General features: G+C 39.5%; 1 protein-coding gene and 1 long non-coding RNA gene across 5 annotated transcripts in view; one reads left to right on the top strand and one right to left on the bottom strand.

Moving 5' to 3' along the window:
* Nucleotides 1–22,012, bottom strand: part of LOC120565490 — a 174,163-nt gene extending 152,151 nt beyond the window's left edge. Inside the window, exons 1-4 of one of the 3 annotated variants that reach the window (XR_005640261.1) lie at nucleotides 21,951–22,012; nucleotides 21,207–21,288; nucleotides 7,762–8,020; nucleotides 7,389–7,445 (exon numbers count right to left, since the gene is read on the bottom strand). This is a non-coding gene — a long non-coding RNA (uncharacterized LOC120565490). Of the gene's footprint in view, nucleotides 1–7,388; nucleotides 7,446–7,761; nucleotides 8,021–18,849; nucleotides 18,865–21,206; nucleotides 21,289–21,861; nucleotides 21,879–21,950 lie in introns of those variants that run through there. The other 2 variants (XR_005640260.1, XR_005640262.1) reach the window with 2 other exon arrangements.
* Nucleotides 22,013–22,017: 5 nt separating this feature from the next.
* dnajc19 (DnaJ (Hsp40) homolog, subfamily C, member 19) lies at nucleotides 22,018–26,268 on the top strand. Of its 2 annotated transcripts, none has more exons than XM_039811317.1 (6): nucleotides 22,018–22,151; nucleotides 22,493–22,544; nucleotides 23,621–23,694; nucleotides 23,848–23,927; nucleotides 25,043–25,113; nucleotides 26,096–26,268. In XM_039811317.1, the coding sequence occupies exons 1-6, from the start codon at nucleotides 22,149–22,151 to the stop codon at nucleotides 26,164–26,166; spliced, it is 351 nt and encodes a 116-aa protein (XP_039667251.1). In that variant the 5' UTR covers nucleotides 22,018–22,148; the 3' UTR covers nucleotides 26,167–26,268. The 2 variants fall into 2 exon arrangements, with proteins under 2 accessions (XP_039667251.1, XP_039667252.1); XM_039811318.1 differs by lacking the exon at nucleotides 22,018–22,151 and adding an exon at nucleotides 22,221–22,371.
* Nucleotides 26,269–27,427: the final 1,159 nt, after the last annotated feature.

The raw sequence follows: 27,427 nt of genomic DNA, 5'->3' as shown, positions 1-27,427 counted from the left end.
GACAACCCAAAAGGATCTTACGTTAAGGGGCAAAGATGTTCTATACTTCACTATTCTAGGTCTATTATTAGGTCTAAATTAGGACTTTGATATGAAAATAAAATATCAGTATATTTGACTAAAAGGTTCACAAAACCTCTTAATGGTGTACCATCCATACATAAACTCCAACATATCCTCATACACGACATTATAGGTCAATTTACAAAGACTCTGTTTTATTTACTGCCAGACAGTGGCGGTTTAATCATGTGACTGTTCTATTTAACATGTGTGACTGTTCTATTTAACATAACCCATGCCATTTTTTATTTTTTTTTAAAGATTATTTTAGGCCTTTATTTCCTCAGGACAGATGAAGACACAAAAGGTGAGAGAGAGGGGGAATGACATGCAGCAAAGGGCCGCAGGTCGGAGTCAAACTCACGGCCGCTGCGTCAAGGACTAAACCTCTATATACAGTATGTGCGCCTGCTCTACCGACTGAGCTAACCCGGCCACGACTCGTGCAGTTTTAAACGCGTAGTAAATGTTGTGAAACAGAACTAGGCAAATAAAATAATTGATAAGGGTTAGTAAAACATCAGGAAATGGCTTAAAATGATTCATGTAAAACAACTAAAATAAGGACGCAACGGGAGATAATCTGATATATCATCATGTAATCACGTACATCACTGCGTCACACACATATGTAAAACTGTTGATTTCAAATTGGAAGTTGACTTTTGGTTTCCCAGGGGACACAAAACCAGATCTCCTGAGTGAAAGTCTGGCGTTTGTTAGCCCCATCCAACACCCCAACTTTCCTTCTTACGCAGAATTTGCCACTTTTATACTTTTGTCGTTGCCTACTAAGAAACGCAATTGTGTGTCGTTATTTGCTGCTTCCATATGGTTGTTTTCTGGGTAAGGACAGGCTGATAAACTCACACATTTAGATCAACTACATTTTAATAAGTCTTTGTTGTGGCGTTCCATCCAAACAAAGCCAACATTTTCCACCCGAAATCCAAACCGAGTATGTGATGAAGTACCTCTGCATAGCAGCAACTTTAAGAAACCGATCTGTAATGTCTACAATGTTCTATGTCTACGGTTCAGCACACAGTGATCTCTTTAGAAAGGTCTGTTCCCCCAGACTGAAACACCAAAACAATAGGGAGAGTGTTACATTTCTTCTTCTCTACTAAATACAGTAGGCCGAACTAATTCAACAAATATACTGAATACTTTGCTCTGACTAACCCTCCCTGTAAATAGCTCTTTTTGTATGACAGTAAACTAGAACATATTACAGTACATACAGGTGTTCTAATTGACATATTTTTGTTCATGCTGTCAGACACATATCATTACAGCTTTTGGGGGAACTACCCAGGCATTACTGTCAGTCTGAAGGAAAAGAAGGATTTATGGCCTTTGATCATCTCAGTATGTTATACTTGTACAAGAGAAACAGACAAATGGCAAAGAGAATGAGTTTTACACAGCATTCACAGATTTAACATTGCTTTTAAATGTATCTGCATTAGTGTAGACATAGTACCCAAACCAGAAGCACACGTGCACATACTGTATCTATGTATCATTCACATAATCAAACATTGTGTTGTTTTGTGGCAGTAATTCCACATTGAATGAACATAATTGTCCAACTTTGTATATGGTAAACCTCTAACACACAGCCTTCCACTGCTTCCACAAACACACTCATGTGTAGTAAGCAGGGGAATTAGAGTTCAAAGGTTAAGTACAGAAGCTGTCCAAATCAGTAGGTCAGCTGGCAGACAGAGGAAATGACAGGCTTAATGACTGGCTGCTGCTGCTAATGACTGCCTATGCACAGCTAGCTGGGTGGAAGAGGAGTCTGACTGACAGATACACACAGGCACGCACACACACACTTGCAGGTGCAGTCTCACACAGACTTACAGATGAATTCAGCCCTCGGCCTCTCCTGTTCGATGGGCTGTAATTGGTGGTGAGACCCGACCATCCAGCCCTGAGAGGCGGAGGCCCCGCTCACTACTTTAACAGCCCATTAGCAGGGAGCTGTACAGGTCACAGCACATTGCTAACCTGGCAGAGATTAATAACCCGTGAGATTTAATAGAGAAGATGCTGCTACGGTCAAATTCAAAAGAATGCGTGACACTGAAGAGGGTGAAAGGATGACAAGAAGCAGCTGGCATTTAATACTAAATATCTATTTTGATACCTTTAGTCATGTTTGATGTTAACTGGTGCCATAGCTGCATAGATGTCTTTTTGATATCTTTGTTCTACTGACGTTACAGAGTACCTGAAAAAGTACATATTTTATAAATAATGAAATGCTGGTTAAGAAAATACCACACACTGCTCTTGTATTCAAGACATTTATTCCAAACAACTTCTGATGTGTGGTACAAGACGACCACGGCAACGATATTTATGGTGTCTCCTAAGTCCATGTGGGCTGGAAACTTGTATGTGCATGATGCAATATATAGCTATTGAACAGTACATCAAGACCTCTTACTCTGAAACAGGTCTGCTGGGACCGGAACAGTAGTTTGATTCAATAGATGACTTGAATGCAAGAGCAGTGTGTGGGACTCTCCTTTTTAATTGGCAAAAATAGTGCAATATCAATATTAAGACATTAGCGTTTATTCATACTTAGTATTAGCGTAGTTTTAATATATAACATAGCTTTAAATTGGAACACATTAGTGTTAGGTAAAGACATATAAGACTTCATTTTTTATTCTCATTTTGAAAGTTTTTTGAATGAATAGGGCACTGGAACTTGATTTTTTTTTAAGGTTTGCATTATTCTTTACAAAGTTTTTAATTATTATCTAAAGATACAAGTCTTTTTGGTAAAATGACAAATAGGGTTAAAATAATGTGAGGGTTGGAATACTACAACATGTGACTGTATATCATTTTAAAGGAACAAGAAAGTGAAAAGCCAGTGTGTTCCTATCTTCCCCCTTTCCCAGTCTCTCTCTCTCACACACACACACACACACACACACACACACACACACACACACACACACACACACACACACACACACACACACACACACACACACACACACACACACACACACACACACAGGGAAGCGAGGGGTTGAGCAGTTTGTTGGTAACAATCAAAGCAGCGATGCATGCCGTGTGACTAAGTGACTGTAACCCTCCAGACCGACTGGGACTCTGCCTGTTAGTGTGTGGCAACACCAAGATAGCTCATTACCCATTCTGTTCCAATTGAATTTTAACCAGCGTATTTGTTCCAGTGCAAATTTTGACATTTCAATATGTCAACAGAGAAATCAGCTCATTTGAATGTGGCTTGCTTGTTTATTGTTCCCTGAAAAACAAACAGGGGGAAGAGGAAAAGTCTGAAACTTTACTGATAAGTGACTAAGTAGTCTCAGGGAACGCCAGATCTACTTTAAAAATGTTTAAATAGCACATGCAATTTAATCCTGTTCTCACTGTCATACTGTTCAAATAATGACAAAAAACTAGGACAATAAGGCCTACAAATCAGTGTTTCCTCTATGTTGATTTTGGAAGTGGCGGCCCGCCACGGCAAAATTTCTGCCGCCACGGTATCAGAAATAGGGTGGACGCACAATGTAGTTGCGGTTGGCTTTTAAATTATCCTGCCTGTTGGAAAGCCTGTCCACACCCCCCGCAGGTGGACGCGGATACTGCAGTCTGATGTCGTTTGAGTTTACTTTTATAATATAGTGTAGGAGGTTATTGGGAAGTGAATCTCAGTTTCTGTGCTCTGTAGGCTATGTGCATTTAACCACCTCATGATTTATTCAATGCTCCATGTCTGTAGCCTACTTGTAACATTGGTAACAGCTACAGCTAATATCAGTTTTTGCTCAAATTGACACTTCCATTATGAGTCAATGAGCTAGCAGTAGCACCAATGTTTGCTACAGGTCAGATGGCGCCCACTGAAACTCTCCAAAAAAGGATAAAACACAATTCACTACTACACCAGTCACACTTGTAGTTGTAAGATGTATAGCATCTCCAGACCGCCTTTAACCACATACAAAAAAGGTATAACTACTGTTGTCTATGTCTATGTAATGTCTATATAATCGTATCTCAGGACACTGAGTGTTTTGTCATGTTTTTTTCATGGCCAAGAACCACAGGAAAACAAAGTGGACTTTGTTCAAATCATAAGCTTTCTTTAAAGTGTGTTTGTACAGTCAGTTTAACTCGTGATTAAGTACGGCTTGGTTGAAAGCATTATGTAGCATTAAGCTGAAAACCACTTGCTATGGTTAGCTACAGTTTAATATGCCTTGCACACTGATGTAGAATTGTTGATTTCAGTCACACACCTAAGAGCCTATCAGAAACATTATATTTCCGGTGGCCATGGCATAAGTAACACAACTTCGCTTCAAACACAGCTTTCTTTTTTCTTTTGTTAATGACCATGGTATGAGTGTAATAAGTCACACTCTGAAGTGATTACATCATCTAAAGACAAATCCTCGAGCTGCTCCATATGTAAATATTTGAATAATGAACAACTGTTAGAAAAGTAAGCAGTGGTGGAAGAAGTAGTCAGATCTTTAACTCATGTACAAGCGGAAACCTCCAGGCCTGAAAAGTGAAGACAATGTGGAAGTGCCTTTAACCTGCATTCTTTCTTATGGCCAGCAGGGGGCGACTCCACCGGTGATAGAAGTCTATCAGTAAATTGCCCTACTTCTCACTCAGTAAACATATTCCGAATGAGTTTATGGTCTCAATTGTTAGTTTCAAGTCTTCTGTAATACAGCAAGATGTTCATTTAGTAAATTATGGTCCCACTTAGAGTAAAATAGAAAATAAAGCAGAGTATGTAGGATATGTGTATAATTGACAAGTCGCTACCACGGCGCCAAGCATAGTGTCCTCGGGTTCTTCAGATCCACCCTTCGCTCCTCCCTACCCCCCCACTAATCCAAGTATGATCACACTTCTGACTCCAAAAAACCAAGATGGCGACGACCATAATGCCAAACTCGAGGCTTCAAAACGGCAGTCCGCTAACCAATGGGTGGTGTCATGGTGGCTACAACCACTTCTTTTACATAGACTAGTCAATGTTTGAAGTGATAAAAGCAACACCACAATGTAATAAAGACCATGTTTGCAAAATTTGACTAAATCTAGTATTCGTATCAAAATTTACTTAAAGTACAGAATGTAAAAGTAAAATTTTTTCAGGATGGCCCATTTCAGAATAATGTATGGTATTATATTATCAGATTACATAAATATTGATACATGTGTACATCGCTTTAATGCTGAAAGTGGTACAGGTGGGGCCAGCTTTTAACTACTTTATAGACAGTTAAAAACTGTCTATAAAGTAAATTTTATAATAGTGTAAATTTATCCCTGGGTTATCTTAATCCATATTATTAGATCATAATTTAATTTAATATTTGATTATATTTAGTTCTCTGAATATGTAAAGTAATTAAATCAGCAAATGTAGTAATGCAGTGGGGTGAAAAGTACAATAATTGCCTTTGAATTGTAGTGAAGTAGTACAAAGTAGTATAAAGAAGCAGAAAATGAAAATACTGTGTGTAATTACTTTCCACCACTGAAAGTATGATAGCAACCATAGTGATTTTAATGAGACATGGACACCAAAAGAAATCTTTAGGATGTAATATCTCAAATAATAAACCCTCTTTACACCCACAAAGTCCCACTTAACTGTTGACAGGCCTGTTCACCTGATGACATCATCATATATAAATTCCTTGTGTTGATAAATATTGATTTCAATGCAAGTTCTGTTAAACGGGAAATAATTACATCAGCATGCTAACATGCATGTTTTTAAAGGTATGTTTACCAGGTTTACTGTCTTAGCTTTGTGTGTTAGCATGTTAACATGTGCCAATTAGCAGTAAACACAAAATACAGCTGAGGCTGGTGGGAATGTCATTATTTGCAGGTATTTGGTCATAAAACAAAGTATTATATAAAGACAAATTCAAATTTTACCTGAAGGTTTTGAGGCCGTATCAAAAAAAAAGAATCAACATCAGTTTTTGATACCATAACATGCAATGTTCAGTAGACACAAGGAGGAGGCATTTTGCGATTAAATGTTGTCATTTACTTTTTTGGGCGTGCCTTACCTCCTCCCAGCAACCTGCATCATCCATGTCTAATTCAGTAAGAGAATGACTCCACATGCCAAAATGTTTCAACCCCACAACCCCAATACAAGGTGCCAGTATAAAGTGCCTGCTGTATTCTAACTGCATCGAGTTCCTGTGTACTTTAACAATCGTTTGGCCATCACAATCCACAATTCATCGAAATTGTCTTAAAGTTGCATTATATTGTCTACATTTCACTAGTCATTTGACACCTTTTTTTAAACTCCACCAAAAAGAAAATTTGACCCAGAACTACCTCAATAACTATAACGTATCACTGTTTCAGACTTTTATGGCAGTGTGAAATCTACACTCCAATCCAAATCAACATCTGAGAAGTAAGAAGTACAGTAAGATAGTTTTCCACTTGTTTCACGGTATTACACAGTTTAGTTTTTCTTAACTTCACAGTAACTCACAACATCCGACAACATCATTTCAGTTTGCCACAAATGGCTTCCATTGTAAGATACTTTCATAGCATTTTCAATTGTCTGACAAAGTGTACAGTATGAAACTAAGTACAACGGTGAAACAACTGTTTGGCAATTGGTTTCATATGGCACAAAAATAAGTTTGTAATCATCTATTGCACAATACAAGAAAAGAAAGTATCTTGAAAAACATTCGCATCCTCACTAACATGAAGCATCATGACATTGGGCATCATTTGGATAGTCTGAATTAAATTTTTTGCTTTTGGCGGTTTAACTGTGGTACTGTAGAAATAGTTCCCAACTCCAGCTGTAACTCTAACCAAGACAAACTGAAAGATAGCAATTCCCCCGTTGAACTAAAATCTCTGAATTTAAGAAAAACAAAAGAAATAAAAAGACAGGAAGAGATTTTCTTGCAGTACAGGAGGTTTAAAATTAAACACTGCAAAGCGAGAGAGACATCAAAAGTATTAACACAGACGTGTACGTATAAGACAACAAAATTAAAATGAATTTCATTCATGCTTTACTATACTATAGTAACTCCATACTATACTATAAAGACAAGACAACAACCCTAATTTAATTCTGGCACTTCAGATGGCACGAGATACACCATAGGAGGAGAGAAGCAATGGCTGCCTAAGAGATACACAGAGACAGAACTGAGTAAAGGGTGAGGTAGTTGGAGGGAAAGAGATGTACACGAAAAAGAGGGGAAGAAAGAGAGAAACGATATGTCATAACTCACCGGTCGCAGGAAGAGACATCAGGTAACAGTCCAATTCACTGTAAACCAGGAACTGATCTGTAGGCCAGACACAGCGCACTTTAATGACATGCAATCATGAATAATTTCATAATTTTAACTTCAAGAAGGACTGCCACTTACAGTATATACAACATCAGAACCTAACATGACTACACTCAGTTTAGGATGTAAAGCACATAACCAATTATGGTTGCTTTGACTACATCTCAGGTGAGCTGGATAAATGACCCACTATATGCAGCAGCATCATATGCATTATCATATGTTGTTAATCTTTTTCTGAGTCAACAAGTTATGGCTAGGTTAAGTTCCATTTACACAAATAGAAATATACTGTTCCATATGGCCGGACCTTTAAAAATCCACGGCAGCAGTCTGCCCAGGTGTCACTCAGGTAATAATCCAGCAGATCCATGCAGGTAAACGCTAAGTGTCCTCCGAGGACGTCCACGCAGAGGAACAGAGGATGAAAACAGCCAGTTTCCCTCGTAATCCTTCAGCAACAATGATCCCTGCAGAATATTTTCATCTCCTCCTCTGCAGCTTCATCTCTCCTCCAGATTCCTTTACGGAGGTGTTGCGCTTCTTGAATGTAGGGGAGCCAGACGCACCTGCAACAGGACAACAGGTAAGAGGAGATGCCGGTGAAGCCATTCTTTCATCCCTGTTCTCTCCTCAGCATCGACAACTCTGTCTGTTCCTCGAAGTGTCTCTGCCAAGAGTAGCCGGGCACAGCCGTCCTGTTTTACCGCTCTTTGCCAAACACACAAACGCACACACGCACATACACAGAGGAGAGTGTTGTTGTGTGTGTTTTTTTTTTCTTCAGGAGCCGAGCTAACCCTGAGCCGGGGCCCGGTCTGCCTTTGAGATGCTCTCTAGCCCACAAACACAAGACGGCTTTCATTATCTTGCCCGTCGCAGCGCAAGGCCTAGCTTCTAAAAGCTACTGATTTCTTTCTTCCCTTAGCCCCCTGCACAAAGGGAGGGCATTTTGTAAATTACTTGCTCGTTTCAGACCAACAAAAGGTACTTTCATTGAACCCTCCCTCCCCCCCCTGCTCTCCCTCTATCCTCCCGCCATTTGATTTTGCTCAAATTTGATTACAAGGCTTGAAAAAGGAGGGGAAGAAAAGAGAAGAGGAAATAAGAAAGCCCCACAGATGGCGTGTTCATTCAGTGCTGTGAATGGCTTTATATGGGCTGCCTTTATACATGTGGCAATCCAAAGACGCTTCAGTCGCTCCGCTAAAAAAAGAACTTGACAAAATTATTGGTTTGGCGGCTTTCTTACACGACTGACACGGGGAACTCTGAGAAAGAAAAGCCTGCCTTCTCTTTCTTCCGCTCTCCTTGTCTCTGCGCCTCACACTCGCTCTGAGTCGTACACCTTAATCAAAACAAACTAAATAAGGTGTTTGAGTGTGAGAGAAACCATGTGTTTGCCTGCATGTGTGTTGTCATATTAATAACCACCTGCCCTTGCTCTACACTAGGCCACATTCCAAGACAACAAAGTCACATAGTCAGCAGAATGGACAGGAAGAAACACACTCTGACCACTAGATTTGATAATTCACACACATCCAGCTGAAATCAAACCAGCTCAGATTCTCTCACACACACAGACACACACACACACACACACACACACACACACACACACACACACACACACACACACACACACACACACACACACACACACACACACACACACACACCTCAAATCAAAACGGCTCAACTTGAAACATTAGTCAACACAAAGCGCAGAGCGTTCTGTTCTCTCACAGGCTATAATTCTGTTTCCACAATGGACCACTCACTCTGCACTTGTTTTCCTCAGGAGGATAATTATAGGTATGTAGTCACACACAAAGCTTTAGAGCTCTCTTGCTTTCAGCTAACAGACACACACTTACTTTCAGCAGAGGGGTAGCCAGTGCAGAGTGAACTATGACTTGTTATCCCATTACCAGATGATCAAACACTACAGAGTGTAGGATGAAGTGATGGTCTGAGACCTGGCACGGCCACTCTTGGTCAGGGGTTAGACAGGGTCATGTTGCAGGGTATAGACAGGAGTCAGTTAATTCCTGGTTCCGCTGACCAGCAATCAGAGTCCAGGTTGCAGGCTATGTCATTCCATCAGCGTGATGAAACGATAACCATTACTGAGGTCAGTCAGCCAAATCAACGCCTTTCACAGGTAGAAATTCAACCGCTGTCAACCCTTAAATTGTACTGCAGCCTTCTTTGTTTGTTTTTTTCCTTCTTTTTGATATAAAGATCTGATTCACACACTGTGCAGCTACTGAACTATTCTGTGACTCAGGAATGAACAACGGGGACTGTAACAACAAGCCACTTGCAGTGCACAGAGTAAAGGAACACAATCTTAACATGGCTAACTTACACCTGTCTACCATTAGGAATAAGTTCAGTTTATCTGAGCTGACAATACCAAGACTAAAAGTCTGCAGCCATGCTAACTTACTTGTTTTTAAAGGTATGTTTACCATGTTTACTATCTTAGCTTTGTGTGTTAGCAACTCCAACCGCTCCAGAGGAGCTGCTCAGTGGCCAGCAGATCAGACTGTGGTTGTTCTGGGCAGCTTCCAGGTATGAATGTGTAACTGTGTGAATGTGACAGGTCATCGTTCCAAATGAGAAATTGTTCTCAATCGACTTACCTGGATAAATAAAGGTTAAAAAAAAAAAAATATATATATATATAACCTGACTTTTAGTCCTAGCATGGTTCAAGCTGCAAAAACACTGGATCCAACCGTTCCTGTTGTGCAACTTGATGGCGTTGCTCATTAGACCCTCCCTCGAAAGTAAATGAATGGGTCTATCAAGAGACACTCTTGAAGAGTAGTCCTCCCATAGAAGTAAAAAAATGTCTATATCTACGAATACTCCTCATGAAGAGCGAACTCTGTGTGTAAAATCAGTGCACGGCCCCTTTAACTATCATGCACCTCTTCTGACGAGACCAAAATGAACAATGTACAATGTATAATTTTTTAAGTAGGGTTTCTGTGGCTATAGCCTAAAATAGCATATGCATCGGTTTTAGGCTACTCCATTGTTGTCCAAAAACTTTAAAACACATCTAGAGGGGCCTTGTATTTGCTTGACAAATCCTTTCATTACAATGAGAAGAAGGCATCATTTATTGGATGAAAATTGGTCAGGACATCTTCTACTCTTGCTGTGAAAAGTATTTAACTGGTAAATCTGGTGCAAGAAAATGTGTTCAGTATGGCTGTGAATCTTTCACTGACCTCACCATTCAATTTGATTACGATTATCCTGTCAACGATTCAATACGATATCCCGATGCATCACGATGCGCCACCTCCTCAAATATATTATATATTGCTACAGATGGTTTCCATTAACAAATTCAAGTATTCATACATATGAACTCCCATTTTTGTTACATTTGCTCTTAAAAAAGGGAACTTCCTGAATGTAGCGAGGTCTGAACATAGCAGACAACAGACAAAAGGAAAACACAAAAAAAGCAGCGACTGGAAAATCAACAAGTAATATCAGTAGGCAAGAATCGATTGTCCATCACTGCATCGTTCGCAATGAATACCCCTAGTGTTCAGCATACAAACATTTGAGAAGATTGACCAAAAATCACCAGAAAGTGCTCATTTCAGTACAAATTTAGCAAAAGAATATTCAGGCTTCATGCTACAGCCTATCTTTCTAAAGAATAAATCACATGTGAAATTATTTCTGCATGTAAATACTTCACATAGCCACATGTGCCTATATCAAGGGAGTTTTCAAGGTGAAAGAATTTGTAAGGGTGCAATTCAAGAGTGACAACCTTGTTCAGGTTTAAAATGCTGGATTAAACACATGAATATCTGTGCCACATAATATACAGCTTTAGTAAGCAAACCCCCCTTTTTATTTGAAAACCTTTTCTATGTACACATTGAACCTGGACATTTAACAGTTGTGAAAACTCCTGAAGTTATTGCAGTTACTGAAATTGAGATACAAGAGAAAAACAGAAGGCACCCGAACTCCTCTGGGACTAAAACAGCTTGGAGAATTGAAATAATCCACTGGGGAATATTGTTTTAATACAACAATAACCCTGGGCTGCACACACCAACCTAAACCCTCACACACAGAGCAGAGATATGAAGCTGTAAAACGCTGACAGGACAGAACAGCAGCTCTCATAGCTTCCATATATACCACTTTAAAGATATTAGTACTACCAGCCATCATCACCAGCTGACCCACATTACATTTCCCCTCCAACCTGCCTGAAGGAGGCTCACCACAGCACAGTACGGACACACTTTCCCTGAGATGCTGTTTTTTTTTTTTGTTTTTTTTTAAATGTGGACACTTTGATTTCGTTATTACAGATAAGGGCAAAGATTCCCTTAGTGGTCAGAGAACATTCATAATCAGCAGTTAGGTCTCCATCCGCAAACCAGAAGTAATTATTGTCTCAAGATAAAAACGGAAAGTAGGGGCGATTTCTTTTTTTTTAATAGGAGAAAATAAACTAGAGATAGAAATGACCTTAATATTATTTCTCTCTCTGGGTATTTCCAATAAGAATATTCCATCGGAGGGTTTGATAAAAGGATTATGCAGCAAGCTTTTTGCAGCTGGAGTCAAATCTGGATATGGAAGGAGAGCTGTTTGATTGAATAATTCTTGTTTCCTTTCTGCCAGGCTAGCAGTCCTTTTTGGAAAAGCAAAAAATCAGCATTATGCCAGATTTATAAATGTGCTCTGACCATCTGTAAAAGTCAGTCTGCCTCTACTGCATGTCTGACTACCAGCACTGTCCTGTCTGTCTGCATGTTTGACTGTCTGTCTGGGAAGATGTCAAGAAAAAAAAAAAAACACTGTGGTGCCAAACAAACAAATATTTCTTGTGTATTTCTGGTTTGCCGATTACAATTCGGCAAACCAGAATTACAACAAAAAGGTTTGTTACATAATGTCTAGTCTGGATAAACGGAAGTGCATTTCCAGGATAAAGTCAGACATGGATGTCTGCTCTGTGTGTTGCCGTTCTCAAAATAAGGCATGCCTGCTTGGTTATTTCAGTGAATTATTGTAAAGACTTACAAAGAATACGTTAACGGCATTTATTTTATCTAACCAATTGACCAATTGGTGGGGATTTCTGGCATTCACTGGTTAGAGCAAATTAAAATTACGTGTCTCCGGCTAATTTAAATAGCTCATGTACTGTATTGTGGGAACAGTTAACTTCATTTAATATTGTATCTTGCGTTTAATTTTGCGGGATGCAATGAGGTGTTGAAAATGATACACGACTGCCAAAATACAGAAAAATTGGTAAAATATCTTGTAGTCTTATCTTTGTGTTTATGTGCAGGGTTGCAAACGTATTAAAATCTAAGTATAATATTCTTGAAACATGTAGCATGATTTACTGTTTGTACAATATAATACTTGCATTAAACATACACATACTTACTGTTTCAAAGTATTTTTGGTAAAAGTAAAATATATACTGTACATTCCACCACCACAGTTTAAACTAAACATGTTCAAAGTGATTGCAAGATGAAGGTCAAACAATCCTAAAAGAAAAGAAAAAAATAAATTTTTGGTTAGCCGTTGTTAGGATAGGTCGGTCGGTCTGGCATGGAAAATTGAACAAAAATCTAATCCCATTACAGGATGAATTTTGATTCAAACTGTTAAAATGACAAAGCAATGTTCATCTGCTGTTATCAGGCATCATCAGCAGGCAGAGCGCGCTGCCGTTTAGGCGTTTGACCTCAGAGTTTAGTTATCATAACAGGGTGGTGACCTCACGACCTGCAGTCATTACTGCTGCCTCCTCCAATCAGCCCTCCACAGCTCAGATAAAGCCCTCTGGGGAAAAACAGGCTGCTGGAATAGAGGTGACATTAGATTTTGTGTGTGTGTGTGTGTGTGTGTGTGTGTGTGTGTGTGTGTGTGTGTGTGTGTGTGTGTGTGTGTGTGTGTGTTTAGGATTAGTGCTTTGGTTTAGGTTTGAGATTAGAATTAAGATGAAGTACAGGTGAGGAATGGGGTTAAAAATGTTTGGCAGTTTGGTGTTATAACTTGGGTTTAGGTTAAATGGTTAGTACAGTAGCTGACAGACAGAGTTTGCATGACATCAGACAGAATTGTCAACTCTGTGGAGTGGGCGGATTCAAAGGTCGGTTCTCAGGCAAAGACAGAGTGGTAGGAGGGTTTGAGATCGACAATTTGGGGTTAAAGCTTTATTACTGTATATTCCAATGGATTTATCGTCAAATCAAGACATATTCTAACAGGCTCCAAATGTCACTAAAATCAATTTGAATGAATCTCAAGCCAAAACATGAATCTGTTAGGGATTTAAATAAGCTACTTTTGGGGGAATTAATTTGCCTTTATTGAAAATAGCTGGTAGAGAGATGAAAAAAACAACACACATGAAACTTAATGCTTCAGAATGCCATTAAGTTTGTCATTTCTGAGTGACTTTAACTAATTAAAAACACTTAAATATCAAATTTTTGAGGGCTGCTGTTTTGTATACAGATAAGGAGAACAGCACCTTCTTCAGTGTGCATTTGTATTTCCTCAGAAATTTCCCATGGGTCACATTCACACATAACGTAGTCTCGCTTTGCCAGACCTTCCTCCACAGTGCTGTGGAGCGGAGGAGGGTCTGGCTAGTCCACACAGCATTCCGGGATTGGAGAAAAACGTGCCAATCACAATGGTCTTGTGCGGCGCGAAGCTCCGCACGGAGCCGCTGCAAAATAGCCTCGGGAAGGAACTTGTTTTGGTGGAACGTGTACGTTCAACGTTCAACGTGTTCATTCAAAGTCGTGTGAGAGAAAACTCAGATAGTCTAGCTAGCTGGATTTACCCTGCAGAGATCTGATGAGCAGTTAACCATAGTCCTCATAAATCCACCAGAGTTTAAAATTCCAACACAAAGAAAGCGGAAGGAAACGGACATCGGCGAAAAGACATGCATCCGGTGGAATTTCCTGCGGCACCGGAGCAATCCCAGAAGCGGAACGTCGAGGATAAAAACTTAACATAACATAACTTAGGGGAGTGACTCCCCTAGAATGGAGATTAGCGTTCAATGGGCTAACACATCATCATGTCTTTCTGAGACCAGACCACTATCAGCACACAGAGGTGTAACATCAAACACCACTACATCATTCATGAGGTATTGAGTAATATTTTAAGACGGGGCTTTAAGATTGGACTGAATCCAATAAAATCAAAAGAGAGAATTAGGGCTTCATTAAATAACAAGACTTGCATAAGACAACAGTTGTGAAATTTAAGAACATTTACTGTCCTTAAGTACAACTTTGAAGTACGTTACTTGAGTAGTTCCATTTCATGCTACTTTTTACATCTACTCCACTACATTTCAGAAGGGAATTTTGTACGTTTTACTCCATTGAAGGTTTTTTCTGCTTTAATCTCTAGTTAATAATGGTATAACATTCATAGGGGCTATTAATCTGTATTGAGTTCTAACCTTTTATATATTTTGCTATTAACAATACTTGCATACCTTTACTAGGATATTGTTAATGCAGCATTTGTAGTAATGGAGTATTTACGTAAGTTAAGGATCTGAATACTTCCAGTCTTTCAAGATCAATCTTCTACTTAAGTTGACCCCACTTTCATTGCTGTTAAAATCCCAGTCTGACCTTGACCAGTCTACGTGTAACTCTACAATGTTTCAAAATAAAAATTTAACAGTCTATCAAATATGAATGTGCAGTGGCACTCTACTGAAGTTGTACTTGACCTAAACAAAACATAGAAAGTCAATGTGTTGGGTCCTTCAGTGGTACTGTAAGAGTATTTTTCAGTCCCAGGATGACATTACCAGAAGATGTATTTGTCATGACAACTTGACATTAAATTTCTTTGGCCTGTCCTTATTAAGACAACTTGACATTAAACAGGATGACATTATGTCAAGTTGTCATGACAAAGACATCCTCTGGTAATGTCATCCTGGTTAATGTCAAGTTGTCATTACAAAGACATCCCAAACAAATTTTATGTCAAGTTGTCATGACCAAGACAACTTCTGGTAATGCCACTTTGATTAATGTCAAGTCATAATCAAGACAACTCAAACAATGTCAACTTGTCATGACGAAAAACGAATGACACTTAATGACAGAAGTCATAAATGTTTATGACTTGTTTATAACGTTTATGACACGTTCATGACAGTGTCATGTCATAGTTACGACAGTGTCATGTCACGATTATGTCGATACCTTCAAGTAAAGAGTATTTTATCTTGTTTGGAGGGCCTGTTGCATCCAGAGAGTACAGGTTACCACCCTTCCTGTGTCATTTTGTTTTACTTAATGTTAGCTAAAAAAAACAGCATCCACATATGATCTCGTATAGGGCTGGCTATACAAAACCATACATGGATGTGTAATTGAAAATTACGATACCAGTACCCTTAAAATGTTTTTTTCTACTTCATTTGATACCAATCATGTGAATAGAAGCATCTCAGTGGGCTAAACTGCCAACTCAGTGAAATATGCCGCGCTCAACTTCACCACACCACAGACTGTATGGGTTGTAGCTGCTGCGGAAGTGGGCCAATCACACGTTGCATTAAAATGAAGAACGTGGTGATTGGCTGCAAGCAGAGGTGTATAGTCCAGGTGCCAGAAAGTAGAAATCCTGTCCAGCAGCTGTCCCAACCATCACTAAACCAGCTCCTCTACCAGGTAGATGAGCTCTTTAGTGAAAACACCTGTTCTAGATGTAGAGGCAGATCCAAAAACATGGCAGGATTTTTACTTTCTGGCACCTGGACTATACACCTCTGGCTGCAAGCAAAGCCATATAAATGATCGCACAAACAGGATCGAATGCAGGTATCATTTCACTGGAGAAGTCTCGATACTACTTGGTACTGGGTTATTTAGTGATACCCAGCCTTAGTCTTGTGGGTCACACAGAAATACATGTAAAGGCCGGGACACACAGGGCCGAAAATTGGCCGTTGGACAGTTCTGGCGAGGTCGGTGACTCGAGTCTGTTCGGTGTGTCCCGTGACGTCGTCAGACTGAGGGGCTGTCGGCGTTCATTTTGGCCGACCTGACGTGTTCAGTTGGAGACAGGGCAGTCGGGACTCACCCGGAAATGGCGAGCGGAATGAGCGTGACTAGAGTCTCTCAAAATCTGACGAAAATCTTTTAACCTTTATTTTATTCTTTTACCTTTGTTGAGCTGAAATGAAGACAGATTCAGCAACTGCACGGCCTATTTCTCGCTTAAAATGTTTTCAGAAACACGTTTCGGTGAACTATTTTAGTACGATATGAGATCGTATTCTGAACGGCCGCTATGACAGTCTGGCTTTGAATTTCCGGAGAAAACAAACCCATGTGACGCGTTCGTCCAATCAGCTGCCGGTTTTCATTTTTTGGGCAACAATACAGATTAGCGCCGCCTGCTGCTATGGAGACGTATTACCTCTCGTTTCTTTGGTGTGTTCTGTGGCACTTTTTGGACCAACACGGGGAGACTGATCATTTCGACTGGCTTTTCTGTCGACGGTCGGCCGTATGGCTGGTGTGTCCTGGCTATACGATGTCGTCCTGTAACTACTACAGTACAGTAAGAGCTCAAATGTAAACTTTATTTAGTGACAGACGCCAATCAGATTTGACAAATTTAGACATGATTTGTGACATTATAAAATTATCAAAATGAAAAATAAAAGGAAGCATGAACATTTTAAGAAAAATGCAGCATTGCATGATGTAATCCGGCTAACAAAACCAATGCTTTCCTTTTGTTTTATTATGTTAAATGTTTAATGATTTTAATGAGTAGCAGGGAAGGTCAAATACAAAAATCTATTCTTTGTTGAATAACTTGCACATAATCTAGGGGGAAGAAGATTTGACTAAGTGGACTAAGACTGGTGTCAGCAATTTTGAGGCTGCTGAATGCTCAGGCAAAATAAAGTCAGGAGCCCTTGAGTGGTTCCAGATATTTCAAACAAAGTAGAGAGCAGTAGAGTACAAGCTGATCTTAGTCCTTTCTCACCAACAACATACAATATATCAAAAAACTGCTTTTCATCTTCAGTCTCCCATCAGAAGTTTTGAGCAAACAATTTGGGATCATACTTGTAACTTCTTCAAATATCACAGACGACCCGCCATTCACATAAGACTTTTTTTTGTCTATTAGGCATCTGTTTTTATACAGATGCCTCTAATACATGTTAATATAAAAAGGTATTGAGATTTTTCTTTTCCTTGCTGATGTTAAATTACATTTTCCAGGGAATCAAAAAGCAAAACAGTTGGCCTACTTGATGAAACCTCGTCTTTAATAAATCAACAGAAACCATTTAATACTTGAAAGTAATTTATTTGAATAACGAGACCTGCTAGACGCATCTAACCAGAATGATGAGCATCTTAGGGATCTATATTTTGAGAATATAGACATTTTGCTGGATCACAAAAAAGCATATAAAAAAAGCTCCAGAATGAAAACAATTCTCTAGTAAACAGGTTAAAGGTGGTAAATAGAGTGTGAGCATGCGTCAAAAAACCACGTAAATATATACAAACGTATCGTGTCAAAAAGCCAACAGGAGCACCACGCCTATTGGCAGAAATGAGTCGTTCTCATGAAGTCACTCGCGCCAATGATTGGTCAGAGAAATAATCCATTGACAAGAGGTCACAGCACCACCCATCAATACCTGACAAGAGCAAAGTAGCACCCAGGTCAAACTAAACCAGCAGGACACAGTTAAAGGCTACTCTTATTTAAATTAATCAAATTCAAAATCTCATCAAAGCGAAAGTGTTTCATTACAGAGGATGACAGCTTCACCCAACTGCACAAAACAGCCATGTCAAAAACTTCTGATCAACTGACAAAACTTTTGTCATCAAATAAATGTTTTCCACAAGGAAACGAAGACAGCAGTGCAAAGCTCACTGGCATATCAAAGCATGCAGGTCACCTCGGTCCACGTACAGTTCAGCCTCCTCAGTGCACAATGCAAATGCTAAGTCCTACTGCAACTCACAAAACACAAGCAAATGCAGCCCTGCATGGATCAAAACTTCCTATCATTCATCTTCATCTCCTCCAGGCTGCCTCAGTCTACCTCCTGGGTGGAAAAAAAAAAAAAACTCTCCGTCCCTAAAGTATCTTATTGTCATTCCTTAATCACTCCTTAAAATCATAAACAATCTCACAACTTTTTTTTCTTTTTCTTATTCAGCCCTCTCTGTTTATGCAGTTCCCAGAAGGCATTGCCTTTTAGACTCTTCCCTCTACGGCGGCAAAGATGTCAGGAAAACAAATAACGGCGGGAAACAAAACAAAACAAAGTCTCCTGAAATACCTTGTGGATGCCCAGAGGAAGGCGCTGGACAGACAGATGAGCAGATAGGTTTCCTCTGTCCTCCTCTCTCAGGCTGCCTCTTCTCTCGGCGTGCTGTGGAGAGTGACTGCTCACAGCCCGCCTGGCATATCTAATTAGAGCCAGGCTGTTGCCACTATCGGGCAGAGGATCTACCTCTCCAATCTCTCCTGACTCAATCTTCCCCATCTCTGATTTTCTTTTATATTTATGCTGGAATATTTAATTGTAGACAAAAGGTTACTCTGGGCTCTATTCATCGCACACAGGCAGAATAATCTCCTTTAAAAGGCTTGACATTTCAGGCTTTTCAAAAGGGGCTGAAAAAATTATATCCCCGCTTTTGTTAATCAATGAAGTAGAACTCCCCTGAACAAAAGAATTAAATTGCTTGGTTGGGTTAATAAAACACACAGAAATAGCTGCTTCCTCTGGGCTTTTGTGCTTGCCACTGGCTCCCCCCATATGCAACCAGCACTGTAATTCCATATGATTTGGGGGGCAAATCTCTCATTTCTCCACACAGTTGGCTTTTTAAATCCTATTGAATGAGTAGTCTGTGAGGCTGGCTGATTGGGACCTCTTGCCTGAGCCTGGCTGCCTGGCTAGCAGAACAGGCTCTCTCCATTCAAAAATGACTTTCACTAAGGAGAGACAGCGGGTCCACAACAATTTACAATTTCTATACTGCCCCTGCTTTAGAAAAAACATTGTAATTATGCAAATGATAGGGGCAATAATTAGGCCCTTCACTGTCCCATTGTGTTAGCTGCTTTCCTGTGTTTCGGTCCAATGGTAGGAGAGACGCAGCAGGGCACGTTAGGGTTTAAATTGCTCCTCACAGACAGCCTGCAGATGTTCACAGCATCTTCTGTCCTATAACTAGCCATCACCCCGAGCCAGGGAGCCTCCATATACGACACAGTAGCAGCAGACTCTGGTTTAGCTATGGGAGAGCTGCCTGAGAGCTGGATGTCACTGCATGATACAGCTGTTGTTTCATCCAGAGGCCTGCTGGTATGATGAGATACACTCCATTGTAATCTTCCCACTGTTTTACTTGTGAACACTACCGGTGTTGGTGTTGTATCAAGAAGCAAAAGTTTGATAATTCACTTTTTAAGTCATTCATCAAGCAAAAACAAAAATTTACAGGTTCAAAGTTCTCAAATGGCATGGTTTGCTATTTTTGTCTTTTTAACATCACTGTAAACTAAATATTTATGGGTTTTGACTTTTGGTAAGACAAAAACAACCAATATGAAGATGTCACCTTGAGCTCCGGCAAATAGTAATGGATATATTTAACTATTTACTAACTGTTTTTGGGTAAATGTTTATAAGATTTATTGGAAAAATCAACAGATTAATCAAATGAAAATAGTTATTCGTCCCAGCCTTGCATGTAGAAAACAATAGAAGACTGAGCATTAAACAGTATATATAAGATCTTGTAATATGACTTCTCTCTTGTCTCAGTGGAACAAAATGTCCAGCTCGATCGCTCAAGAATTACCATTTTGTTATTACTTTATGTAAGTTAGACATTTAAAAACTTGTTTTAACCAGATTGGCTGAGTTTTAACATAGTGGACGTGCAACTAAATTAACATTTGTAAACTGAGAGGTGAAAAATGGAAACATGAATTAACTCTCATTACTGTGGTAAAACATTTGGTCAGATTTCTATTGTCAGTCACAGGGTCTTGTACAAAGAGCCAACTCACTTAGTGAATGGCATTCATTATATTGCATTCAATATAAATCTGGGTTTATAGAAAGAAAGACTGAGGCTGATAAAGCCTTTATAGTTAATGAAATATATTAAAACTCTATTCACTACAAATGCATCTAATCATCTTCAACATTTATATTTCTCATTTTAAAAAGCAGTGGTTTCTGTGCAGTTTCCCTTCTGATCAGTTAGATCATGCATCATGTAACCATTAAAAGAGGATATTAAAGCCATCATCTGGGCAGTACTTTGAGTGGCTGATTTGACTAAAATTCAACAAATGTGTTGTTAAAATCATTGTGCCCACTTTCTCCAAAATTCAGTGGATGTGGTTGACTGGTTTAATTTTGTAATAAAGTAGATGAAAGTTACATTACACACCAACTTTGGGCCAGTGAGAGTTTGACAGTCAAAACCTTTCCTCAGTTAAAACGCATACTTTTTTTTAGACACATTAACATACCATTTTCACACAAAACTATATTTTCAGTTAGCATAAAGGTGAGAAAGTCAAGACCCATTGATTTTTTTATGTTTTATGAAGAGAGAAAAAGTTCCTAAACAGCCAAATGGGTAAAATCCCCTAAATCAGCCAACCACTCACCTACACAACCATTTGAAGCAGGAAATCCACTGCAGAGGCCTGGAAGTGAGTCAGTGTATTCCCTGCAGCTCTTCTCTTCTTCCTGTGGGTTAACAAAAAAGAAAACAGGAATTTACTTTTAAATTGTGTTGACTTAAAGCAAAACTAAAAAACCCTTTCAAATGAAGACTAATTTATATTCAACTAATTGCAGCTCAATTGACCCTTCGCTAAGCCCCGCCCTCCTTAGTTACTGTTGCTACGCCTGTATGCACTGGTGTCACATTCCCAAGGAGATAATTAGTAATTTTTGGCGAACAGGTGAAATATCTGAGAGAGCAAGACAAAAGGGACTGCAGTATGCATTCGAGGGATATATCCACGACATAATATGCAACCGATTAGAGAATAATTTCATCAAAATTGAAGCTAAAGCATGGTCATGCCATAATGTGAGCCGCCTCATACGCTGACCATTCAAATGGGAAACACACAAATTGAGGAACAGCTATGTTTATGCACAGCAGGGTAAGTGAAATCTGAAAATAATCTAATAACTATAAATCAAAACATCTTATCCAGTCTTGTTGAATAAACACAAGACATTAGCCTGAACACTTGCAATGATAACATTCTCCTGCTTGAAATAAAGGAATTCAAATTAAGTTTTAATCACCGCTAAAAAGTTGAGCTTCCAACTTCTATTCTATTAGCTTTCCATTAGCATTGTGGTTTAAATAGTGTTGTAAGCGGGGCCAGACTGACCCTGACCGGGGGAGGAGGAAACGAAGAGGGACCAGCGGATGTCAACCGTCCCAACCTTCTCGGACCATAGCAACGCTTTACGACAGTTCTCCGCCATTTACGGCACAAACATATGCACGCCTGCTTGAGCGACGAAAACATGAGAGGTCAAAAGTTATGATCCTGATCTTCAGCAGAAACGGAACGTAACACACAGACATGGTAGGTGGGACTTGATATTTACTCACTGTAACGACAGTCTGACAACGATTACAAGACAGCGGGAGTCTGCCGAAAAGTTATTTAACGTTAATTCTAAACGGCTAAGCTAATGCTAGCTGTACTCGACTCTGCATGACCCAACACGACTGTCACGACGTGACCAAACCTACAGAACGTTTACTTTACCGCATTGATTAGCCAGCTAACCGACCTCAGTATGGTAAGAGATCGCCAATCGTGGTTTGAAGTAAACGTAGCTAACGTTACTTGCTTAGGCTTATTATATCTGTGTGTCCTCATAATGTTTTTTCTGATTTCCATCTCTCTCTGTCAATCTCCAGGCCAGTTCCATGGTGGCAGTGGGACTGGCTCTGGCAGCAGCTGGATTTGCAGGTGAGTAAGATAAAATAAGATGGACTTTATTGTCCCAATAGGAAATTTGCCTTTGACATCACAGTGTCTGCAGACCAAAATCACAGCAAAAAAAAAATAAAACAGCAGTAAAAATGCACATGCCCATCGACTACTAGAAAAGTACACACACAATACAAGATATACACAGTGATCAACGACAAGAAGGGCAGCTAGCTACGGCCTAGGAGAGAGATAGAGTTTAGGGCTTTAATGGACAGTGGGACAAAGCAATGTCGAAATGGTGGAGCCTGCTTAGGGGAACCCTAAGTATGGCAAGTAACTCCCATGAAAGCTAATGTTTCTGTCATGCTGATACATACGGTATGTTACTCACCTTGACAGAGAACGTGGAAAAGTTATTAAAGTGAGCATTAGTTCTCCAGTGGTGTGACCAATCGCCTCGAAGCGACTACTAGTTTAAAGCTGGCATACATGGTTTGAAGTGTAATCCCGAAGCCTAACTAAGGATTTTATCGGTAGTGCTTCACCTTGAAGAAAAGCTCTAAAACTAGCAATACAGTCAAACCTAATTATTAAAAAACTATTGTAAACTAAAAACTAACAATAAAAACATGAAATGCAGAAAGTAAAAGAAGTACCTGAAATGTGTATATCAGGTAACTCACCTTTCAGAGCACTGCAGCATTTCCTTTACAATGCCTGCAGCAGTTTTTGATATTATTAAAGGGTGAGCAATAATTCAGTATTACAATTTATTAATATCTATGCAACAGTATTGTTATAATACACATTTCTTTTGAAACCAATTATTTAAAGCAAATTGTAATTCAAATCTATCATAATGAGTAAAGTTTTTTTACGTTTTAAAAGTTGCCTTGATGTAATGCACAACAGTTAATTACATGGAACATCAGTTGGAATACTTACTGTCATTTTGCATACATTTGCCATATCATACATATGGGTCTTGGAATGATATTCTTATTATTGAATAAAAATTAATTGATAGAGACAATCCCACAGATATCCATATCAGGTGATATAAATATTTGATATAAATATACGGCATGCTTCCCAACTTATTTGTCTTTCAGGTCGCTATGCCATGCAGGCCATGAGGCAGATGGAGCCTCAGATGAAAGTGGCCCTTCAGAGTTTCCCCAAGACGGTAAACATGCACACAATAAGTTAATTTCCCAATGAAGGTATACATGCTAGATACCTCTGATCTCTCACTTTACGTTTAATAAGTGTTTTTCCAAGCAAGGATCAGTTGGCAGACCCATCGTGTTGAGCTGTGAACTGTACCTTTTTGTTGCAGGCTTTTGGAGGAGGATACTATCGAGGAGGATTTGATCCTAAGATGACAAAGAGAGAAGCTTGCCTGGTTTTGGGCGTCAGGTACGTGAAGACTCTTTCCAACCACCAAGCACCGGGCCTCAGTTAAAGTGATGGTTCGGAGTAATTCACCCTAGGGTCCTTTGCACCATGAACTCGAGCCAAACACCCCCCAGAAGCTTTTTTCACCTGGGTCTAACATTGGGAGAGTTAACTAGAGTAGCGTTATCAGCTGAATAGCTTAGCGCAGGGGCTAATGGACCCACGTTTGTATCTCGAACCCAGTTACCCTATATGCCCGAAAGATATACCAAAGGTCTACACTAGTATATATAGGTTATGCACTCATAAAAACGATTGATTGGAAAGTTTGTAAGTACACCAGAAGTTTATGTAAATAACACTTGCCTCGGCTGCCGCTCTCTGCTGTTGTTGTTGCTGCTGTAAGACGAGTGCTTAGGGACATCTACAAATTACAACAACCGAAAGAGATGCAACAAAAATATTTTTAATTAAACTTTTTTTTTAAAGTAAGTGCTGTAGTATAACTAGCAGGAGACAAGTAATAATTGAGGTAAGTTTGGAGACATTACCTTATTTAATCATTAAATTAATAAGTATTTTTGTTGTGTCTCTTTTGGTGTAGTAATTTGTAGACGGCCCTAAGCACTCTCGTCCAACTGCGAGTAGCAGCAGCAGCCCAAAACAGAGCTGAAGAGCAAGAGAGGTTTCAGGGGAAAGGTATAACTTCTCTGGTGTACACTTTCAATCAATCGTTTTGTAGTGCATAACCTATATATACTAGTGTAAACTTTGGTATCATTTCGGGCATTATTAGTGGGGTAACTTACAAGATACAAACGTGGGTCCATTTGGCCTTCGCTAAGCTATTCAGCTGATAACGCTGCTCTAGCTAACTCTCCCAATGTTCGACCCAGGTGAAAAGCTTCTGGGGGGGTGTTTGGCTCGAGGTCATGGTGCAAAGGACCCTAGGGTGAATTACTCCGAACCATCACTTTAAGTCCACCAGTTACACGTTACTGTACATCACATAGGTAAAGGGATGCTGCATGTTAAACCTGTCTTGCTGTTGTCTGTCACTGTACTCTCCATTACAGCAGAGATTATTCACACTGATAACGAAAATAATTCACTGTTCTATCACTGTTCTCTTGCAGTCCCACAGCTAACCCGAATAAGATCAGAGAGGCACATAGAAGACTGATGATCCTGAACCATCCAGATAGAGGTAAGTTCCCCATCTGTTCCTATAGATTCCTATAGACACCATAGCGTTACATTATATAGTAAACTTATAGAGTAAACATTTTATCTACAGTACACTGCATTTATCTGCTTTGTTTCAAGTGTTCCACTTTTCCAGTAAGAGATTACTTGTTACCCAATTTACAGTTTGCCAGGAGCTAAATGTAAACTTCAGCGTGTACCAGAAAAATCAATATAATGGCAAAACTCTTGGACAGGTTTTAGTCAGTTCTAAATAGGTAATGAAGCATAATCGCAAAAATTAACTTAGTTTATTTATTTTTCAAAATAATAATAATAATTAGAGATGCACCGATAGACCGGCCGGTGACCGGAATTGGCCGGTTTTCACGTGCTCGGCCATGACCGCAACCAGGTCAGTCTGACATATGCCGATTTCATGCCGGTCAATGCTAACTGACAACATAAGTTATACAGTTCTCAAGGACTGACACACACACGGACGCGACAGCACCGTCTTTTCCCTTTCTCTCAACTTTTCCGCTGTGTGTTGCATGTACCCGCTCGTGGTGTGAAGCGTGTGTCCGCGCTATTCTCGCACATGTAGGGAACCTCGTGAATCAACCTGCAACATGTCAGCTGTTTGGAAATTCTTCAGCGTGTGTGCAGAAGATAACAAGTTTGCAATATGCAACACCTGCAAGGAAAAAGTAGGGCGTGGAGGGATGACACCAAAAACCAAAATCACATTTTTTTTGTTGGATATTGCATGTGAAAAGAAGGAAATGGTTCTAACATTGCTCTTTAGATGTGTGTGTGAATTTCCCACACCAGGAGTCATTTATATAGTTCTATTTTATAGTGATCCATTATCTGTTCAAAAAATGTTCTGTGTGTGTGTGTGTGTGTGTGTGTGTGTGTGTGTGTGTGTGTGTGTGTGTGTGTGTGTGTGTGTGTGTGTGTGTGTGTGTGTGTGTGTGTGTGTGTGTGTGTGTGTGTCGCAGGTGGATCTCCCTATATAGCAGCGAAGATAAATGAAGCGAAGGATTTAATGGACGCCCAGACAAAGAAATAGAACATGCCGGCTTATCCATGCTGTTGCACTGACGGACTTAAGCGATTACCAGACTTTTGTAACTGATTCTCAAATAAAATCACACTGTATATAAATTGGTAATGAAGTTCTCCCTCATTATTATGTTGTATTGTAGATGTTGTGTGCTTTTCAGGAATCTTTTCTCTCAAGTGTTTTTTCACAAGACAGGAACTTTAAAAATATGATTCACATTTTTAAAAGTGTCTTAAAATAATATACTTATTCTCTTATGTACAATGAAAGAGTTTTGTTCACTTTTAATTGTTTACTAAAAGCTTAGGGTGAGATACACAGACCACATACAGTGGCACTCATAAGTTTATGAACCCATGCTAAAGTTGACTAAAAAGAGGAAGAAAAAAATAATCTTTTGGAAATTGATCTTAAAGTGATGGTTCGGAGTAATTTACCCTAGGGTCCTTTGCACCATGACCTCGAGCCAAACACCCCCCAGAAGCTTTTTTCACCTGGGTCTAACATTGGGTGAGTTAGCGTAGAGTAGCGTTAGCCGCTGAATAGCTTAGCGCGGGGCTAATGGACCCACGTTTGTATCTCTTAAATGACCCCACTAATAATGCCCGAAATGATACCAAAGGTCTACACTAGTATATATAGGTTATGCACTCATAAAACGATGGATTGGAAAGTTTGTAAGTACACCAGAAGTTTATGTAAATAACACTTGCCTGCTGGCTTCTGCTCTCTGCTGTTGTTGTTGCTGCTGTGAGACGAGTGCTTAGGGACATCTACAAATTACAACACCGAAAAGAGATGCAACAAAAATATTTTTTAATTTAACTTATTTTTTAAAGTAAGTGCTGTAATATAAGTAGCAGGAGACAAGTAATAATTGAGGTAAGTTTGGAGACATTACCTTATTTAATCATTAAATTAATACATATTTTTTTTGCATCTCTTTTCGGTGTAGTAATTTATAGATGGCCCTAAGCACTCGTCTAACTGCAGGTAGCAGCAGCAACAGAGAGCAGAAGAGAGCAGGCAAGTGTTCATAAACTTCTGGTGTACTTAAAAACTTTCCAATCCATCGTTTTATGAGAGCATAACCTATATATACTAGTGTAGACCTTTGGTATAATTTCGGGCATTATTAGTGGGGTCATTTAAGAGATACAAACGTGGGTCCATTAGCCCCGCGCTAAGCTACTCAGCGGCTAACGCTGCTCTACGCTAACTCGCCCAGTGTTAGACCCAGGTGAAAAAAGCTTCTGGGGGGGTGTTT

The sequence above is a fragment of the Perca fluviatilis genome, chromosome 9 (genome assembly GCF_010015445.1).
Source record: "Perca fluviatilis chromosome 9, GENO_Pfluv_1.0, whole genome shotgun sequence".
NCBI lineage: Eukaryota > Metazoa > Chordata > Actinopteri > Perciformes > Percidae > Perca > Perca fluviatilis.
The sequence above is the reverse complement of the archived record's forward strand: the minus strand, read 5'-3'. Positions and strand labels throughout refer to the sequence as shown.